The sequence below is a fragment of the Ascaphus truei genome, chromosome 3, assembly GCF_040206685.1.
Source record: "Ascaphus truei isolate aAscTru1 chromosome 3, aAscTru1.hap1, whole genome shotgun sequence".
NCBI lineage: Eukaryota > Metazoa > Chordata > Amphibia > Anura > Ascaphidae > Ascaphus > Ascaphus truei.
The window spans coordinates 145,089,449-145,110,935 of record NC_134485.1 but is presented as its reverse complement, the minus strand read 5'-3'; the positions used below and the strand labels follow the sequence as shown (position 1 = coordinate 145,110,935).

The window sequence follows — 21,487 nt, the reverse complement described above, 5'->3', positions numbered from 1 at the left end:
TTCACTGCCATAGTGATAAACTGCAGCCGCTCCTCCGGTGTCCCTCTGTCTCCCCACGCAGTAATCAGTGCCAACATTTCAGGGGTGAATGGACTGGTAGCCGCAGCAACCAGTACCACTCCTGTTGCACTGCTCCCGGGAGGTGCACTCGTTCCCTCCCGAGATTCTGCCGCCCCGGCACTGAGTTCCTTCCCTGATCTCCGGCTGGCTGTAAAAGGGCAAGCTGAGCCGTATCCTGAGGCTCTGCAAGCCGGGCTTCATAGACACAGATTGCGTCAACCATGTCTGCGACCTCCTGGTTCTCATAGGGCAGTCCATATTCACGGCACTTGTCCTTCAGCTGAGCTCGGGTCCACATGTTGGATGAGCCTTCAGCCCCGCTCATGGTTCAGTCGCAGCAGTGAGGTGGTGTTACAACTTGTGTTAACTGTTGCACTACTGTGTGTTCAATATCTTTAGTCCCAGGAACTTGCAATTACCATCAAGTTCCTACTATGTTACAGTATCCCACAGTATACTGTAACACAGGTCCAGTTCAATCCCGCCGCTGCCACCAGTTAATTATAGAGCTTGTCACGGTAGCTTATGACAAGATATAATGAACACCAAATATCTGGGTTGAACTGAACGAGGCTTAGATATAATAAAATATAATTTATTCCTTAAATAAGGTGAACACAGCAATATAGTACAATTAACAGACAAGAAGATAACACTTACTTAGGGTTGGGGAATGGAGAAGTACTGCACCGACACACTTTATTCGAGCAAATACCCAGTATGTACCTGGCAGATACCTGGAATGCGCCGCTCCTCACCTCTGACAAGCCCCGTTGCATTTGCCTTCCCAGCCTGGGTTCATGCCTGGCTGATGGGCGGCTGATCTGTTAAATGATAATGATTAGGATTTAATAGGCTGCAATGCTTTGCGTGTCTACCAGATGGCATAAATTCATGAATTGTAATGCAGTATATATATATATACTGTGCAGTATTGCAGCCAGCAGGAATAAAATGCTTCAATCCCTGCTTGGAAAATACCTCAATGCACTCGGGCAGAAAACAGTCACAAACCTCAATACACCCGGGTATACCCGAATTCGTGGGACTAGCCGAGCTCGAATAAAGTGTGTCGCCAGTGTATCAGCTAGCAATTCTCCATCAATCCAGTGACATTCCAGGTGGAATCAGAAGCACAACTCCAGCACAACTAAAAACTGTAGGGTTGACACAGTTTATATACCTGTGCAACCCTATTCTTAACATTGAACACAGCCTATTGGTGAACAATTATCTGTATCCACTCTCTAATGTGGAGACACAGACTAACCCATGCCCTCAGGTAACAATTAGACTGGCAGAGTTTGTTGATTGACTAATACTTAATCCCTAGACATTTGGCAACAATCAAGGCAGTTACTTTTTGATCACCGTGCTTAGGCTACTCAGCCGTCTGCCCTTCATGACTTATTAGCCTAGCAAATGGCGTCTGCATTTTCAGAACAGATCCAAAATAAAATACATATACACTTTAATATCTACACATATTAATAAGTTCCATTCTGGTGGGCTCAGTGGGTCGACCTTTGCCAGTTTTTAATGCCTACAGTGACTCCACATATTGCCCAAATATGAACTCTCTGCGACCTCCAGAACTGGAGATACAGAAATGCACTTTAAAACATTAAAATACATGCTTATAATGAAAACATGGGACCATACATTTTCAAGGTATAACAAGGTGCAAACCTCATCCCTGGACCGCAGTCCAGTTAACCCCTTGTCTCTCTAGTGAGGTCATGGGATGGCCATATGGGGTGCAACCCCTTTAATACCGGGCCACCCTCTTTCTCCCTCTACAGTTCCCAAATCGGGGAGGCCCATGCCAGCGCATTTCCCGTGAGTAGGCTGTAAGTGTACGCCACTTTCTTACAACCAGTGGAATACTGCTGCAGGGCCATCTCAAACTGGAACTCGCATTGATTGAGAAATCCACGACAGGCGTGCAGGTCCCCCACGTACAGCTTAGGTGCCGGAATCTTCGTGCCTGGTGCTGCGGCGCCCACTGGTTCAACCTGCGCCGGCGGTGCAGCCACAGGTGGTGCCTGAAATGAAAGATCTTCTACCTTTTGAGTGTGGAGAGCCATTTGATCAGTTAAGGCCTGGATTTGTTGATACATGGCCGTCATCATAGAGCCAAGATCAGTCTGGTCTGCGTCTTGTGGGCTCGACATAATGTTACGTCGGTGCTGCCCGCAGACCAGACCCGTCCCTTTGTGATGGTTCAGGGGATTCCTTCCCCTTCATGTGTCCCTGACGCCCAACGCTCGCCTATCCTCTCTGCTCCTTCCCCTGCCAGCCTCCCTTCCTTTACCCACACCTGTCCCTCTCCGGCAGCCTCTGACGTCATCCCAGCACCACTGCGCGCTCCCCGCAAGACTCGCGCACCTGCTCGGTTCCCGAGCCCCTGCTGCGGTGTTCCCCACTCTCAGCTCCCCTCGGTCTCTGCTCCTATCCCCTTACCTCCGGCGGCTGTCCCCTCCGTTCCTCCCTCGTCCTCTGCGGGTGTCCCTGCGGCACGGCGCTCCGCGCGCCTCGTGACGCAGCCGGTGCGCGCGCGCCCTCAGATTACAGAGGGTCCTGAGCACACGCGCCTCTTCTAGGGTTTTGCAGCCTCCTGGCTCCTCCTCTCATGCCCTGCAGGCAATCTCTCTCACTGGCTCCCCGTTTCCTCCTCTTCTCCTCCTCACCTATCCCTGCTGTCTCCCATTTCACCTTCTGCTCCTCCTCTCTCTCCTATTGGTGTTCCCTCCTTTATAACCCCTGTCTGTCCTTTCTCTCATTGCTCTGCATAGCTCTTGTTACCCCTGTGTGTGCAGTCCTATGCTTGGCTCTCCTGTGTTCCAGCTTGTTCCTGCTCCTGCTTATCCCTGGATTTCCCTGGTTTGACCTTTGCTCGTTCTGGACTACTCTTACTCTGTACTCCCAAGGCGTTGCAAGTATCACTAACTATCTTTCAACAGGCCCGGCAACGCCATACCACACTCCGGGCATGCCCTCACTGCTGTGGGTGCGTGGTAATACCCTTCTCACCTCAGTATTGGGGTCTTGCCAGGTCTGTGGGCATACGGGCGTGACACCCTTGTACTGAGGTGGGACGTATGTGTGCACGCACCCACAGCAGAAGGAGCGTGTCCGGAGTGTGGTATTCTGTTGTTGCCAGGCCAGGTGAATATAACTTGAGTTATACTTGCCAGTACCGGATATAGAAGAGACGTGGTAGTTGCCGTTAGCCAAGGTCAGGGAGTGGAGAGGTCCGGATAGTCGAGATGCAAGCTGTGATTGAGGAACGTGAGAGACAGCGTCGTCAGGAGGGAGCCGGGGTCGAGAGCCAGAGAGAATAGTCCACCAAGCCGTGTCGTAACCTGAGTAGCAGAGAGAAGAGGAAACCAGAGAAGACATCCACAAGTGGAGACTATGTTATGCAATGTGAAAGAGGTAAGACAAGTACTATATAATGCGGCTGACCAATAGGGAGCGGAGGCAGGTCTGGAGGAGCACGAGGAGCTGTCCTGGATTGGTTCCTATGATAGGCAGCCAGGTAGGCAGCTTTAGGGTTAAGTTGTGGCCAGCGTGTGGGTTGGTGGCGTGGTTTTACTGCTAGTGCAGTGAATAAATTAGCCTCGCCCGGCACGCGCTCTGTAATGTCGGAGAGCGCGCGCCCGGGACCAATGGAAGCCGCCAGAGTGCTGGCTGCCCGCGGGGCGGTGATGGTCCGTCGGGGGCGCCTCACCATAGCGGGAGCCAGGTGGGAAAGGCGAGGGTGACGTCTCACAGCAGCAGGGGCATTCAGAGGTAAGGAGGGTCGCGCTGTGAGCCCCTTATCCTTATACCCTATTACTATCTAACAGCGATGATAATGTAGTTACAATATTTGATACATATAAATCAATAATTAAACAAGTATTTACCGTCCTTCAAACAAAGTGTAACAATTTATAGATGGACCAAATATCTTTCCAACTTTGTATACATTTACCATGCTCAGTAGCTCTCCTTTATGACACTTATATACATATATATTTTGTGGGGGCTCAGGGGTTCCTAAAATAAGCTTGCTGGGGTTCTGTGTGTTGTTTGTTAACTTATCTTTCCAACTTTATACATGTAGCCTGTCCTAGGGACTACTAGTAGTTTAAGGGGTTAATGGCCTTATCGGGTTAATGGTTTAGGCTTATGCAGAGTAACAACCCTCTCCTCTCACATGGTATAGAGTGATCTGGTAGAAAAGAGGTCACGCCCACGGTATGCTTGGTGGCCAGTGGCATCCCTATGGGGGTATATATAGCCAGTTCGAAGATTCCAGAACTAGGTTCCTGGGAGTGACAATTGCACTGCTAATAATGTAAATATGTTCCATGTATAGATATGTGTCTTATGATTGATCTGTCTGGGTTTGTTGCGTTATAGTAAGGGAAATTGCCCTACACAGAGAGTGTCCGTAGCAATGGCCATGATGAATGCATTCGTTCAGATACGAAGAAGCCTATGCCCAAAAGGGTTTCCCGAGATAGGAACTTTAGGACATATTCAGATCGGCCCAATCCGATGGTCAATAGTTAACTCAGACCCAGTCTGCCCAGAGGTGGTAGTCAATGTACAGTATTGGGATATTGATCCTGAGGAAATAGAATGTCGGCCAATGCCCACAAGGGGCTCACTATTAATAGGACATTACTGGCGCTATACACAAGAGGGACAATTCAGCTAACCCAAAGAGAAATAGTACCTCAATAGAGTATTAAGAAGAGAGTACCTAGGGAAGAAGCAAATAGTACAAACACTGTAAATATATCCTAACTGGGAATAGAGTTGTGTGACCAAGTGTGAAGTGCATTATCAAAGGCTGTTAATAAAGCTCCTGTTTGTACTATAAAAGTTCTTGTCACCCTTCATTACTCCATCAGCAAATCTATGCCCATCATGCATGGATCCAGCACTCTAACAAGGTACTGTATGAGAGACCGAGAAAAGCTATGTACATAGTCAACTGATGTAAACTCCTTAAGAGCCAGGCAAGGAGGATAAGATACATGTCACGGGAGACCAGAACTTATTCCCGGGATCAAGCACCAGACAGGACACAGAGATCAAATAAAAGGATATTTATTCTGGTCGGAGCGAGCAGACACAGCACAAAGTCACAACAGCGCTATACTCACAAATCCAAAGCAGTACAGGGGGAATCCTCAGCTCCATTCAGTCTTAGCACCTTTAGTCTACATCTGAACTTTGAAATCACAGGTCCATTCTATCTGAACCCCTTCAGTCTACATCTGCGTCGCCCCAAGATCGGACGCCTGAAAGGGTTCCCAAGAGCTGCTCCCCTCTGCACAGAACCCGCTTGCTAAGGGTTCCCATCTGCGTTTGCCTACCGCTATGTGTCTCATCAACCCCACCCACTGGAATGTTAACGACCCAGGAGGACAAACGACTTTGGAACCACAGCTGCATTCAATCTTAACCCCTTCAGTCTACATCTGCGTCGCCCCAAAGGCGGACGCCTGAAAGGGTTCCTGTAACAGGGACTTATCCTTGTTGAAGAAATGATCTCTAAAATCCAGCAGGGATCTGGTTAAGTGCAGCAGGCGATTAACCAGACTCCACCTGGCCAATTAAGTTTGTAAGAAAAGCCTCCTGTAAGAAACAGGAGAGATTCCTTTGCTCACATTTGGGCTGACAGAAGGAGAGCAGAAAAGCCTGCACAGACACGGTCTTGAGCACAAAGGCTATGCTGAGATCAAGACACCCAGATACCTATATTTCCTGGACACAGAGGACCCAGGAACCTGCCAGAGACTGACATGGAAGGCCACCTGCTTAAGATACCTCCTGAGACTTTGGGTGATAGGCTGATAATGGGAATATCCCTCCAGTCCTGCAGATAGGGTTTGGGGAAGTAAGTTAGCCCTTGCAAATCGATATGGGTTTGTTATTTTGTTGTTTTTGTATGTTTTGCCTGTATAAAGGAACAGGCTCAATAAAGCCAAGATATAATTTCACCCAAATCGGTCTCCATTATATGTACCTCTGCACACATCTCTTAAGGTTCCCCAAGAGCTGCCTTCCTCCTACCAGAATCCACATTTTTCCAATATATTTTTTCCCACAGCCACATTCGGCCATATTGATCAACCCGTTAGGGAGACAATTAATAAACTAATTGATCTTATAAGTGTTACTGTTGTCCCAGTTAGAGAATGTTTTGGTGGTCTGCATGAAAGAGCATGCTCTATGCTCTAGATTGCCCACATTTGTGGGATCCAAGTGGTTTCCTTGCCAGATGTTCTTCACCAGTTTGGTGAAATGGCTGTGTACAAGTGTCTCTAAAATTGTGAGCCTGTCTGCTCACCTTGGTAGGAAACGGTTGGAGTACCTTCTTAAGTTTTGTATCCTCCATGAGGATGGGCGAGTGTTTTTGTAGGACCAATTTGGCTGCCTGCCACTGGCAGTTAAACGTACACATAAAATGGTCTTTTGTTCAGGTATATTAGAGGTTTCTTGTGGCCAATAATTTGAGTCTCATGGTCATTTTGAATACTTTCTAAAGGCAAGTGTTACTGAATACTCGCTTGAGAAAGCGTTCTCTCAACTCTTGGGCTTGGACCAAGAATTCCTCCATATACAGAGGTACTGGCCCACTGGTATGTTCTTAATGAGTTGTCAGGGGTGATAGCTATCTGCCTGTAATACTGTAGACTATTGGTGGTCATCTCTTTTCGGAACATCGTCATGATAATATTGCCAGTGTTATGCTTTGAGATTGAGAAAGTTGAGTGTATCCCTTGATATCTGATGTCAGTCTGAGATTATGGTCATTGGAGTTAAGGATGTTAATAAACTCCTGCAGCAATTTAACGGGTCTCCGCCATCGTAGGAAAATATTGTCAATGTATTGTGACCACAGTATGCTCTGGGTACTCGGCCATATCGTCGATGAAGACCATGCATTCCTCCCACCAGCCTAGATATAAATTGGCATAGATGGGAGCGTATGTGGTCCCCATCACTGTACCCTGTACTTCATGGTAGATTTTCTAGCTGAATAAGAAGTTATGTGTCAACAAGAAGTTGAGGCGATCGATGACAAAACTGTTGTGTTTAATGTGGTCAGTGCCCTTGCTTTTGACGAAATGTGTGACTGCTCTCAAACCAGTTTGGTGTGGGATGCTGGTGTATAATGCTTCCATATCTAGTCCCACCATGTATGTGTCTGTGTATTATAATACTGTCTAGTCTATTGAGGATATCCTTAGTTTCTTGACGATCCGAAGGTAAAGCTGCGACAAAGGGTCTCAAAAATCGACGTATATGCTAGCATGTTCTGCAAGGTTCCGTAGGCCGGACACAATGGAGCAGCTGGGGGGTGGTCCTTCACACACTGACCTCTGCTTTTCTTTTATTTATTATTCTTGTTATATTTACCTTTCCTCATTTATCTTATATCTACATAATAAAATTAGATTTTTACATTTTCACTATCCCATTTCTTTGCCACTAGTAACGAGTGCACCCAATAGAGGCCTTTTCTCTTTCTCACATTATATATGCAATTACCTTTAGTGCACCTTACTAGTCCTTATTTACTTTAGGTTGTAGCGAGCACACTATCTGTTTCTTACCTTAACTTACATTAAGTTAGGGGAATTATTTTCAGGGAGCCGATAGAAAAATACATTTTTAAGTAAATTATGAGGAAATCTCCCTCATAGAGCTGGTAAATATGCTTAAGGAGCCGAGCTCTTAAAAGTATGCCTCCTGGGCAAAACATACTTTAAAGGGTTTGTTAGGGGCCAGTGGGCCATCTGCTCCTGCTAATGTGACAAACCTTTAGCAGCAGAGGTATCATAAACGTCCAAAGTCTGTGATTTTTGGGGGCCAGAACACCCAAATCTCACTGATTTGAGTCATTGGAGGTTGACATCTCTCATTTCATTGCAGTTGCCCAAGTATTTTGGTGGCATTTTTCACAGTAGAATTCACTTTTTAAGTTAAGATAATGAAAATATATGATGTAAAAATTAAAATTGGAACATGTTCACTCCGTTTTTTTTTTTTTAATTTAGGTCGAAGCTTTTTAAGTCATATTTATACAATGACAATAAACGCTCATCCATCCTTCCAATTAATAAAAATGTTGAGTAGTCATTCCCGCCTGGAAAACATCCGTTATTGCTCATATCTATCTTTACCAGAGCTGCTTCACGTGACCTGCTCGCACACTCCCTCCCCTTCTCTCCAACATCTCAACGTCCCCCTCCCACACGTAGTGCGCGGCGACGTCATCGCGTTGCGCTCACGTACCTTGGTGAAGGCGAGATATAGAGACATCGATCCCCCCCCCACGTACTGGAAAATAATAAAGATAACTACAGGACACCCGGGAAAAAAATCACCCGGGAGAAGGGGGTGGGTGAGGGAGAGGGAGACCGGCGTCTGACAGCGGCCTCCGGTTGAGGGAGATGTAAAAAAATAAAACACAAATAAACGGGCGCTCCCTTATCTGCCGCGCGGTGGGGTTTGCGGGGACAGCGACCAGGCTACCGGCTGCCGGGCGGTTGGTGTGTCAGGGTGGAGAGCAGAGATCCACCCGGAGCTATCGGAGTCATACCCTAGTGCGGGGGGTAACATGGCGGCGGTGGAGCTGGAGTGGATCCCGGAGACTCTGTATAACACGGCCATCTCCGCGGTGGTGGATAACTACAGCAGATCCCGCCGGGACATCCGCTCCCTGCCTGAAAACATCCAGTTTGACGTCTACTACAAGGTGACCGGGGACAGGAGGGGAAGTCTTTATATGTGTAACCATTCACACATTATAATGTGCTCGTGTGTGTGTGTGGTGCGCGTGTGTGTGTGCTGTCTTTTTAAATGATAAAGTGTGTGTCCAAATATATGGTTGGTGTGTCAGGAAAGAAAATCTAAAAATAGATCTACATTTGAGACTGTATACATGTCAGTGTTTGTGTTTGCTTGACTTGTTGTCGTGTGTGTGTGTAATTGTCAGTTAATTTGTACTTGTGAGAATGTGTTGCTGCGTGCACGTGTGTGTGTTTTGTAAAAGAAGAATATTACGAGAGGTAAGCATGATGTGATGTATGGGGTCAGTGAGTATTGATGGGTGTAGAAAAGGAGCTTGTGGGGAGCGCAGATATCACCATATGTGGGAAGATAAATAATATAGTGTAGTATGTTCTACAGAAAAGACAGCTAAATAAATCACAGTTGGGGACTCACAATTTCCCAATGAAATATCAGCAGTGGGTATAATCGTGTTGAATTGAAGATTCTCTCAATTGGAAGTACCAGGTCTCGGCAGGATAAGCCCTCCATGATAAAGATGACACACTTAGTGCAACATTGCATGTTCGGTATGTATATATATATTTTAGGCAATAAGTATTGCACTTACATTTTGCACTGTGTGCATAGACACATAAAAATAATGATGCGCAGCTTGTGTGTTCACCGCCAGCCCTGCTGTTGGAATCGCGTTGCGTCACTTCCGGTTAGCCCGTCACTTCCGGTTGCGATCGATCGCAGAAATGGGACAAACGGATCAGGGAGGTACTGGGTACACTTCCAATTGAGAGAATCTTCAATTCAACATGATTATACCCACTGCTGATATTTAATTGGGAAATTGTGAGTCCCCAACTGTGATCAACGACAGGAGAAATTGGATCTTCTCCTTAGAGGGTTGAGCTGCGACGTTCACTATATTTTATATTATTCACTTATACACACGAGCACTTTAATCACCTTTATTATAAAGTTTTAATATATTATTTATCACTTATTTGACCTCTATAAGAAGCGCCTCACACACCTTTTTTTGCACTTGTTTTGATGGGTGCAATGTTTTGAGTGTGACACTGTAAGAAGGGATCTACAGTATTGTACACTGGTTCTGGTAGGTATTTAAAGTGCTTTCCAGGTGTATACTTTACGTAAGGGTTACTCTAGGTGAGAGACAGATTTGTGTTTGGGAGGAAACCGACAAAGTCTATGTAAAGTACACCTGTAGGTGACATCGCAGCTTCTGGTTCAATACAATAGTCAGTTGAATGAGTCTGCCTTGTAATTAGATGACGTCCTGTTTGGTGGTGCTGTGCCTGTGGGTATGAGTACTTTATCTGGGATGAGAAGCTGTATATTTTAGAGGAATATAATTGGGATATGTGGAGCATTTGGTATAAATCTGACATCAACTCCACTTGATGGAGAACTTTTTTTAAATTTATTTTCTATGTTGGTTGTCTTTTCTGCTATCTGATTTTTATACAAAGTGCTATCAGTAGCAACAATGATCACACTTGCTGTACTGTGTACGAAGTTGTTACTTCAATGTACATAATAAGGGGGTTCAAAATAATTCCAGATGTAGCGACTAACTACTTTTACCATGTGGCACTAGTAAATCCTTTTTTTAAATTTGTTTGTTTTTCTGCACTGCACATATAAAAGCAATACAAGTACATCACAGTTATCACACTTGGGTTTACTGTCTAATCTTTTGTAACTTGAGAAACTGCTGTACCTTATATCATACAGTCACAATTGTTCCTGAAGGGTGTTGCATCCTTTGGGAGGTTGATGCCTAAATCACAAAACTACTCCACAATTGACCTTGTTAATTGTGGGCCTTGTAGACCTGTTCGTTATTGCCAGTGCATCATAGCACCTTTTGTGTGTAAACACAAGTGATGATAAAGGTCCTGGAATCCCAATGAAGGACTCTGACTTGACAAAAGTATGTAGTGAAAAAGCTAAATCTGAGTTTAATTGTATAACCAAAGCTAATGACAAGTCTGACTATATCGGGACAGGAGTGTACCCCTGACTGAGGTAACAGTTACAATGTATTGTTGGTTGTGAAGGACCCTCTGAAAATGACTACAGAAGACATATGAAGTGATGATGACAAAATAACAGCACAGCTTAATAACACAATAAAGTCGCCGCAAAAATATTTTGGAACAGAAGTAGCATCCGTATTGTGCAAGAGAAACATAAGGGGCATCACAAAAAAATTGGTAGATAGCAGTAAGTAAAAAGTAAATTGAGAAGGGCGCATGCGCGACGGATCAGGGAATGGCGGCTTAGTTTGAAGGCTCCGCCAGTTCCCGGCGCAATTAAGTAAATAAATACAATAAACACTCGGCCAAACACAGCACAAAGTACATCCCAAGAAGTGCAGAAGTGGCGGCTATGCCAATAACGAGAGCGAACACAAAGAGCACAAAAAGAAAATCGATAGACCTGCGATCTTCTGGCATACTGACCAGGCGAAACACAGAGAAGAGACAGCTATGTCAGCGGGCGGAAGCTCCGATACGGACTCCACACAAGATTGGGGAGACCCAGAAGAAGAAGCAGAAATGCAGCCAGTCCTGCGGAAGGACATGTCGAAATTTCTGAAGGACATAAAGGACTTTTTCCGCAGCGAAATGGATGGGCTGCGCAAAGACATCCAGGGTATAGGGGAACGCACACACGAACTAGAGCAAAAGATGGATATCTCTATGGAATGTCATCAGCACACGGGACAAGAACTTACACCAATAAAGCAAAGACTTTTGGAATTGGAGGACAAACAGGAAGTTGGAGAAAATGGGGACAGAAGAAACAACATAAGGCTGAGAGGCATACCTGAGGAGGTCCTGGACGTTGAGGACTTCGTGGGGAGGTGGATAGAGTCCCTGCTGCCAGATAAGTCCCCTTCAGAGCTTCAGCTGGACAGATGCCATCGTGCCCCGCGGGACGTGATCATGCGAATACACTATTTTAAAATAAAAGATGAGTTATGCAGAATCACAAGGGCGTCCCCTACACTTCAATTCGATGGCGCGAGACTGTCGGTATATCAGGACATCTCCCCCACTACACTAAAGAAAAGACGTTCCCTCCAACCCCTGACGAAAGTGCTGCGGGATAAGGGAATAAGATACAGATGGGTCTTCCCGTTTGGGCTTCTCGTGATTAAGGACGGCAAGGCTCATAATCTGCGGCATCTGGATGAAGGTTCAGAGTTCCTGAAAAGCCTAGGAGTGAAGGAAACGCTCCCTCCGCAAACGGAGAAGCGTCCGACAACGGAGACAACCTGGACACGAGTGAACAGGGCGGTCGAGAACAGGAAGGACAAAAATAAAAATAAATCCTGAGTTCTGTGTAGAGAAGATGTGAATCTTCATTAATACCCCCTTGTTGAACCCCCAGCGCCCCTGGCACATCGGATGGCAAGTTACCCCTTGCGATGCCACAGGTACTGGGCATACGAATAAACTCAGAAAAGTTCAAAGTTGTTTGCTGTTCAAAGTTGGCTATCTACACGAACGTAATTGGCGTACACCTCCGAAAAACTGCAAGGTTACAATCCGAGAAGATAATACCCACCATGGAGAAAGATGGCGCCTCGCAAAACTGCCTAAAGAAAGCTCGTGGAGCCAGGGAAGAAGCGGGGATTCTTCGCAGGCTAATATGGCGGCTCTGCAAAGGGCGCGAAAGAACTGCTGCGGAGCTTGGCGGTAAGGGAGGGAGCAGAGGAGGAGAGGAGGACGGAGGCGGTCCTACCTACCGAACTGGCGACGAGAGGCACTGACGTCAGAATCAGGGGCCGGGCGCCCAGAGATGACGCAAGATGAAGTTCCTCCAGGAAGTGAAGAGGGGGAGCGGTGAGGTCTCGAGGCAGAGGTACGCGAACTCCTCGGCCGAGAGACCTGGCCCTACGATGCGGGGGGGATGGTGGGGGAGGATGATGGGGGGGGAGGATGATGGGGGAGGGGAGCTGGACTCAGGAGAACGCGCACCGGCGGAAGGAGCGGAGGGGGAGGAGGAAAACACAGAAAGGGGTACATTAAAGAGCACCAGGCAGCATAGCTAGCGGGGAGGGAAAGGAAGGGGGGGGGAGGGGAGGGAAAGGAGGGGGGGAGGGGAGGGAAAGGAGGGGGGGAGGGGAGGGAAAGGAGGGGGGGAGGGGAGGGAAAGGAGGGGGGGAGGGGAGGGAAAGGAGGGGGGGAGGGGAGGGAAAGGAAGGGGGGGGGAGGGAAAGGAAGGGGGGGGGAGGGGAGGGAAAGGAGGGGGGGAGGGGAGGGAAAGGAGGGGGGGAGGGGAGGGAAAGGAGGGGGGGAGGGGAGGAAAAGGAGGGGGGGAGGAGTAGGGAATAAGAGGGAACGGATGAAGGGTAAGAAAAGCATGCAGATAAGGGAGGGAGCTAGTTAAACACCAGATTTAAAAAAGTAGATAGCACAACAAGCCAGTTAACCCACACAAGTTGGGGAGTTCGGGAAGGGGGTACACAGTTACAAATTGGGGTTCACCAGATTAGCTGGGTGTTAGGACTACACAATTACAGTTACACTATGAGTATTTAGTTTTGGACATAATAATGGTTGAGAGCGCCGGGAGATGGGCGGCAGCCCCGCTGCCCTGGTAGTAGGCATGGGCCTAGACCCCACTGGTCAGGGAACATCGTGGTCAGTGGGGAAAGTCCCGGGGAATGTGGGACTCCTAGAGAACTGGATCCTTGCGAGTATGAATAGAGAGTTGGAGGCAAAGACACGGAGTCCCCGGGCGCAAGAGCTCAGATCCACGAGGACTGGAAAGAGCTCAAAACAGCTGCTGTTTATGCTGTTTGTTATATTTGCTGTTGTCTTGTCTTCCTGGTATGTGTCTGTGAGTGTCTCCCCCCCCCTCCTCCTGTCCTGACCCCCCACAAGTGCCGACCAATAGACCGGCTGGAGACAAGCGGACCAGAGGCGAGTCAGCCGCCGACCGGCGAGGTCATCCAGACCAGAGCACAGAATAGGGTAAGCAGACATACCCACACATCACAATGCCTGTAAATTGGGTGTCACAAAATGTGAAAGGCTTTAACAGCCCGCAGAAGCAGAGAATAGCATTTTTCTGAATATAAGAAAAAAAAGATAGATGTTCTGTTTCTGCAGGAAACCCACTTCAGAGCCAGACATAACCCCAGGTTTTTAGACAGCCATTACCGACAGTTTTATCTAGCATCAGCGAGGGAGAAAAAAAAGGGGTAGCTATACTATTCCATAATAGTTTCCCATTCAAAATAGATAAAGTTAAGAGACGTAGAGGGCAGATACCTTATCCTGATAGGGAAAATACAGAACAGTAGTTTGACCCTGGCATCGGTCTAGCCCCATGTGAGAACGACCCACAATTCTTCCGATCTTTCTTTGCACTACTGAATAGGGTGGCAGAAGGAAGTATAGTGCTTGCAGGAGACTTTAACAAACGATTATATCCGAGCATGGACAGAACACAGACGGGACATAGAGACAGAACTGAAGGGGTGACAGCTCTCCGACAGGGGATCAGAGATAATCAACCGGTGGACATATGGAGGGAACAACACCCTGGGGAACGAAGTTACACATTCTATTCACACCCACATGACAGCTACAGTAGGATTGATTACTTTTTGGTGTCAACTAGATTGGTCCCTCAGATCACCTATTCAGGAATCCATGATATTTCATGGTCAGATCACGCACCAATTGAGCTGAGGTGCTCCCAGATTAAACTGGCCAGCCCGGGAGCAAATTGGAAACTAAATGAATCTTTACTCAAGATCCCAGAGGTCGCGCAAAAAATAAAAGATGAGATCTCACAATTCTTTAAAACCAACACCGGCAGTGTGGAGTCCCACGTCACCTTGTGGGAGGCTCACAAGGCCACAATGAGAGGGGCCCTGATTAACATAGCAGCGGGTAAGAAAAAGGCAAGGGAGGCTAAAACAAAGCTGCTACGTGAGAAGCTCCATAACCTCTCTATCCTGCATACCCGAACTGGTAGAGCCGAAACATTAAAGGAGTTGAAGGACGTAAGAGTAGAACTTAACCTCCTCCTCACTTCCCAGGCTGTGAAATCACTGAGTTGGACAAAGAGGAAATTTTTTGAAAAATCGAACAAGCCAGATACCATGCTAGCTAGGAAAATTCTCAACAAACAACACAACTACACAATCCACCCGATTAAGACAAAAACGGGAGAGTTAACAGCCAATCCCAAACACATAGTTGAGGAGTTTCGAGCTTACTACGCTGGGTTATATGATGGTCAGAAGGTGAGACACAACGCTAAAACAAGTAAAGCTTTAGGTAAATTTTTAGCTGAAGCAGATCTGCTAAGAATAACGAGGCTGGAGCGAGAGTTCCTTGGGAAGGAGTTCACAGCGGAGGAACTACAAGAAGTAGTTTCTAACCTTAAACCTGCAAAAGCTCCGGGCCCAGACGGATTTTCTAATTTGTACTATAAAAAATATATAGGAATCCTGTCCCAGCACTTACTGAGGATGTTCAACCACATTCTAGCAGGGGGCTCCTTCTCAGACATGATGCTGCAGGCGTCCATCTCAGTGATTCATAAGCAGGGCAAAGACCCTACCAATTGCCCAAGCTATCGGCCGATATCTTTGATTAACTCAGATATTAAAATTTACTCCAAATTACTGGCCAATAGATTGAGTTCGATTCTGCCTAGGCTGATTCACCCAGATCACGTTGGCTTTATTGCAGGTAGGCAAGCAGCCGATAATACCAGAAGGATAATTGATACTATAGAATATATTAATGCCAACAGGATCCCGGGAATAATAGTAAGCTAAGACGCGGAAAAAGCCTTTGACAGAATTGACTGGCCCTACTTGGATGCCACGCTTGCAGCATTTGGAATGGGGGACATAGTAACTTGGGCAATCAAAGCGCTGTACACAAGCCCAACAGCGCGGGTAATCCATCAGGGGTACCCGTCAGGCTCACTGCAAATAAAAAGTGGTACAAGGCAGGGCTGCCCACTCTCGCCCCTGTTGTTCGCCCTCTGCATGGAACCACTAGCAGCCCATATTCGCAGTAATAAAGACATCACAGGAATCCAAATTCAATCTCAGGAGTATAAAACCGCGTTATATGCGGACGATGTTATCCTGACGTTGTCAAGGCCCCTGGTCTCTCTACCCAACCTCTTTGACCTCCTGGATAAATTCAATTCGATTTCAGGGTTTAAAATAAACCAATCAAAATCCGAGGCGCTGAACCTGAACCTCCCTAAAGACACCGAAATACTAATAGAGATTAACTTCAATTTAAATTGTCAACCCAAGGTGATTAAATATCTGGGAGTTAATCTCACAAAGGAGGTTAGATTGTTATATAAAGCAAATTATCCCAAACTCTTACAATCTTTGAGAAGGGAGCTGAAGGAATGGGTGTCATACGGTATCTCCTGGATTGGAAGAATTTATAGCGTTAAAATGAACCTTCTGCCCAGACTACTATACCTTTTCCAGATACTCCCCATACCCATAGATAGAGCAGACATTAGAGACATACAGGCCCAGATCTTTAAATTTATTTGGAACAATAAGAAAGCTAGGATACGAGAAACAACACTGATAAAGCCCAGAACAGCAGGCGGACTGGCGGTACCTTGCTTGTTCTCGTATTACAGAGCGGCACAATTAAGCCAAATTATTCAATGGCACACAGATCCAAAATTACGTAGATGGGTGGAGCTGGAGAGTGAACTGTGTGCCCCATTGGACATTCAGAACCTAATTTGGTACCCAAAAACTAGATTAAAGAAGATCTCGAGACCGCTGTCCTCAATGACTAACTCATTTGCGGTTTGGGAAGCCGCCAAATTTAAATGCGCCTTAACCAAACGGAGCTCACTGATGACGCCATTATTCGGTAACCCAGATTTTGCTCCTGGGATGGACGAGGGACACTTTATACTCTGGAAACAGAGTGGGTACGGGAGGCTGAAGGATCTGGAAGGCAATTTCACTATTAAAACATTCACACAAATTCAGGCTGACAAAGGCATCCCAAACTCAGAATTCTTTAGATACCTCCAGATCCGGGCATTTAACACCAAATACACTAACCGTCCTAAAGTGACGAATTTCAAAACGATCTGTGCACGTGGGCACAACACACCGGGACTTATATCTAGACTGTACAAAGAGGTGATCGATCCTGGAGATGGAAGCAGACCACGACTTGACTACATGACCCAATGGGAAAGAGACCTAGGGGAGGCACTAGAGGACGAGGACTGGACAGACATACTTGAGATGTGAGATGGCAGCATTGTGGAAGCAAAACATAACCCCATCGTTAGAAAAGATTCGGAACAAAATTTGGTTCGTCTGCCAGATGGAGAAATTGACAAGCTTGGTCAATGACACAGGCTCAAATTTTCAAAAAGTCTGGTTCCCCTGGCTGGCGCAGACTGACATTGTAGGGGTGAGCAATGCCACCATTTGGCTGTAATAGTGTAAGGTGAGTTCTCCTATAACGCGTAACAGAGGCGAGTACAGGCGGTAAGAGCCCCATATAAAGGGGATAGAGAGGGCGCGCGATGTGCAGGAAAAAAATAGGAACGCCCATAACGGGGCTGAACAGGAAGAGCAGAACAGGTCCAAAGCAAAATCAGAGGCTGTGGAATAAGGGTCAATCCCCCCCCCCCCCACCGCCCCTACCTCACCTTTTCTCCCCAAATGTGTCACCCCCCCCCCCTCGTCTCTCCTAATGTGTCGCCCCCCCCCCCCGAGTCTACGTTCAATGTGTATTAGTGTGAGTAGGTACATATGGCAGGCTAAGTTAATACGGGTCAAAACATGTCTTAAAACTGCTGTATGTTTGAAAAATGAAGAAAATAAAAAGTTGGAAAAAAAAAAAAAAGTAAATTGAATAACACAAAGCACCTACAGTATAAACTTACTTGGAAAGGAAACAAGGATTTTAGCTAAAATAATGTGGAAAGAGTATGAAGTGATTGAGTCTGCAGGATATAAGTGTGTGTATATGTATATATATATATATATATATATATATATATATATATATATATATATATATATATATATATATATATATATATATATATATATATATATATATATATATATATATATATATATATATATATAACATATATATATATATATATAACATATATATATATATAACATATATATATATGAAAAATGCATTGGTAAAAAAAGAGCCAGATAGTTTGTTTACATTTTGACTGCGTAAAAAATAAAATAATGGACAAAATTGTATAAATAGAATGAGTCAGTTTAAAGTCTTAACAGCAGCTGAAATAGGAGCGTCTAAGCCTGACATTGGGAGTGTCACAGAAATTATCTCTGCATCTTCCCATGGAGAAGGCTATGTTACTTTGGACTTTCACTATTTGTGAGTAGTGATCTCAGTTTAGTTATTTTTGACATGCTGTTTCATAGGTAAAGGTAGGTACTACATTATGCTGTTCACCAGACACCTCTGCTGATGCCTGTCAGCATTAAAGCTACAGGACCAAAAATTCTGCTTGGAGCCTTTGAAGTAGAGATGATTCTTACCACGGGTAGGGTTTTAGCACAATCTGCAACATGACTTGTAATTTGTGAAAGCTGAGGCCTGGTTATTTTATAAATGGAGGATTTTTAGAAAAGTTACTGATCAACTGTGCCCCATCTTTGTAAGATAGTGCATGAGTTTACTGTGTAAATGGGTGGTCTTGGACTCCTACCCTGTTTAGGTGGACTGGATCATATTGGACATGTCGTCTTGCCTGTGACTAGTTTAAGAGCAGAATCCTATAGTACCTTGGTTAAGGATAATTTCCAGACCCTGCTTTTTTTTAATTTAAAAAAAAAAAAAAAATTTAGTTAATGTTTGCTTGGCTACGGTGACGCAACCACGTGACGGCAGCCGTCGCCATAATGATTCCTGAACTATGGTGCAGGAGACGAGGGCGACCGGGGGCGTGACAGAGGCGTGGCCATGAGCGGTTCGCCCTCATTGGCTGAAAAGCTCACGTGCCGCTGACGTCATGCGGCAATCGCCGAAAAAGTCAAAATTCTTTGACTACCGGCGACTGCTCCGTCGCTCTGCAGCGCCATTGTGGTCGCGCCCACTATAGGCACCTGCGACAGACTTAATGTAATTGCTGCGCGACGTCACAGTCGCTGTTTGTTTCCCAGAATAGTCTGTGTCTCGCCAAGGTGGTGTTTATTAGGTTTTCTCACTCGCATTCTGCTGTGACAATCCTGACTCATGGAGTGGCCAAGGCGCTCAGAAAACGACCTGGATGTGGTAGCCTGTCTTCTATTTGAAGGTACTTTTGTGTCAGAGCAGGAAAGTAAATTAAGGTAGGAGTTTAGTCAGCTTATATATAATCCTGCTACAATTACTATATGCCATCATACTACAAATTGTATATAATATCTGACTTATTGTAGAACTGCCGTACCTGAAGAAGAACCCTGTTGGGTGGAAACGTATTTACACTGTAAACCATTGTATGTCCAATAAAAGATATTGAAGCACCGATTTTTTCCTTTTTTGTTTTCACGTAAATTACATTGTGTAAGCTCTTCAAACAGGGATGCTTTAAAAAAAAAAAAAAAATTTTTTTTTTAAAGTTTAGTGGATTCATAAACATTAAACAACAACATTACACCATTACAATACAGGAAAAAAAAACAATAAGTAACACGGAAAAATATACTTTTACACATTGTTTTTAGTATTGCTCATCATACTTATGATTTCAAAATTCAAAACATTGACACAACTCTTTCCAACTTTCCATATTTCCAAACAGCCAGGCTAATGGCTCTTTTATTGTAGTTACCCCAATAACTTCTTGTATATACTGCAGAACTTTATCCCAACAATCAGAAATAACCAGACAATGCCACAAACCGTGTTTTAAATCTGCTCTTTCCTCTGAGCACTTGGGGCACTTATTTTTAGATTTCTCAATCTCTTTATAATTGATATCGAATGCATAATAGGCCCGATGCAGTAGCTTATATTGCATCTCTCTTCACTCCTCAGAAATTATAATTTTCCTAACCCGAGTTAGGGATGCCGTTTTCTAATGTTACTTTTATGTCTGAAGCATTTATTTCCATTATGTGTCATTTGTGTTATGTCATGTGTATTACTGCTGTGAAGCGTTATGTACATTAATGGCGATTTATAGATATACACGCACACTGAGCTTAGACTTGAGGGCCTTCTTTTTTTGTAGCTACTCTCTTTTCTGTGATGTCACTAAGTTCAAGAAAAAGTTTAGATGTGTAATATACGGTTGTGAGCGGTGGCGCGGCAGATCACAGCAATACATGAAAATTTATATTTTCGCGCTGCTTGCTGCGCCACGTGACGCTGCTAAGCCAATCATAGCATGTCTGGGAGAGGCTTGGGGGGGGGGGGTGTCACAGGGGCAGGAGGAGCAGGGCAAGTTCTGCATCTTCAGGTGTAAAGGTTTGTGGTCATCAGTCACGAGTCCTGGCCATGACCTGTGGGATTTGAGAGAGGAGGAGACGCAAGAAAGAAAAATACATCTGATAGAATGAGACGCACAGTGAGCAGGTCTCTACTGCTGGGATTCACTAACCGCCGACGCAGCTTGATTAATCTACCCCTCGGAGGGGGGAGGTGTCGATAAGGGGAGGAAGGCGGTGGTAGGAATCACTGAGGGAGAAATGGGGAGAAGAGGTTGGTAAAGAGGCTTGGGACTGGTATTGATGTGTCTAATGCAGGTTGAGCTTGTTGTGTTTGTGTGTGTGAAGCCGGGTGTGACGTCATAGCCACACCCACCTGTCGCGCACAGCACAGACCTGTACACACAGTGTGATTCACGTGCACGAGCATTAGCACGTGCGAGCGTGCCAACTATAAAACAAGACTTAGGCTGGTTCTATAGTGCCGGGGCGTGCAACGCCGTGCGTGCGTACGGCAGTTATAGATGGCTGAGGTCAGCCAGTCCTTCTATACAAGGGCCGCGTGCGCGCACGGCAGGGAGCTGACAGACAGCGGTGAAGACGGTGGGAAGGATGATTTCGCGCCGCTACCGGCGCTCAAATATATGTGTGTGTGTGTGTGTGTGTGTGTGTGTGTGTGTGTGTGTGTGTCAATGAGTGCACAAATAAAAAAAAATATTATTTATTAAACTTTTTTTTTCTTTAAAAAAATCTTATTTACGACTTTCTTCACTCACACAACACATGCACACTTATACACACACATACACAGTACCTGTAGCTTCCGGCTCTATAACAGGGAAAAGCATGCGGTGCGTGCGCACGGCCGCATGTAATATAGAACGGGCCTATGGCCCGTTCTATACTGTGTGCGGCCGTGCGCGTGCCTGTGCGAACGCGCGTGCACGTGCCGCACGCTTTTTGTGTATGCTGTGCACGAGTGAGGTACTGTGTGTGTGTGTGTGTGTGTGTGTGTGTGTTTAAATAAGTTTTGAAATAAATACTTTAATAAATTGTTTTAACATTGTACATACACACACATACATTTCAGCGGCAGTAGCGGAGCAAATTCTTTATTTTCTTCATCTTTTCCCCTGTCGGCCGGTTCCACGCACACTA

The 21,487-nt window shown here is 45.7% G+C and overlaps 1 protein-coding gene across 2 annotated transcripts in view; it reads left to right on the top strand.

Annotated features, from left to right (window-relative positions):
* Positions 1-8,338: 8,338 nt before the first annotated feature.
* The window catches only part of APPBP2 (amyloid beta precursor protein binding protein 2), a 127,813-nt gene continuing 114,664 nt past the window's right edge, over positions 8,339-21,487 (top strand). For both annotated transcript variants that reach the window (XM_075589619.1, XM_075589618.1), the window contains exon 1: positions 8,339-8,827. In XM_075589619.1, coding sequence (XP_075445734.1) covers positions 8,690-8,827 — 138 coding nt within the window. In that variant the 5' untranslated portion in view covers positions 8,339-8,689. The remainder of the gene's footprint in view (positions 8,828-21,487) is intronic.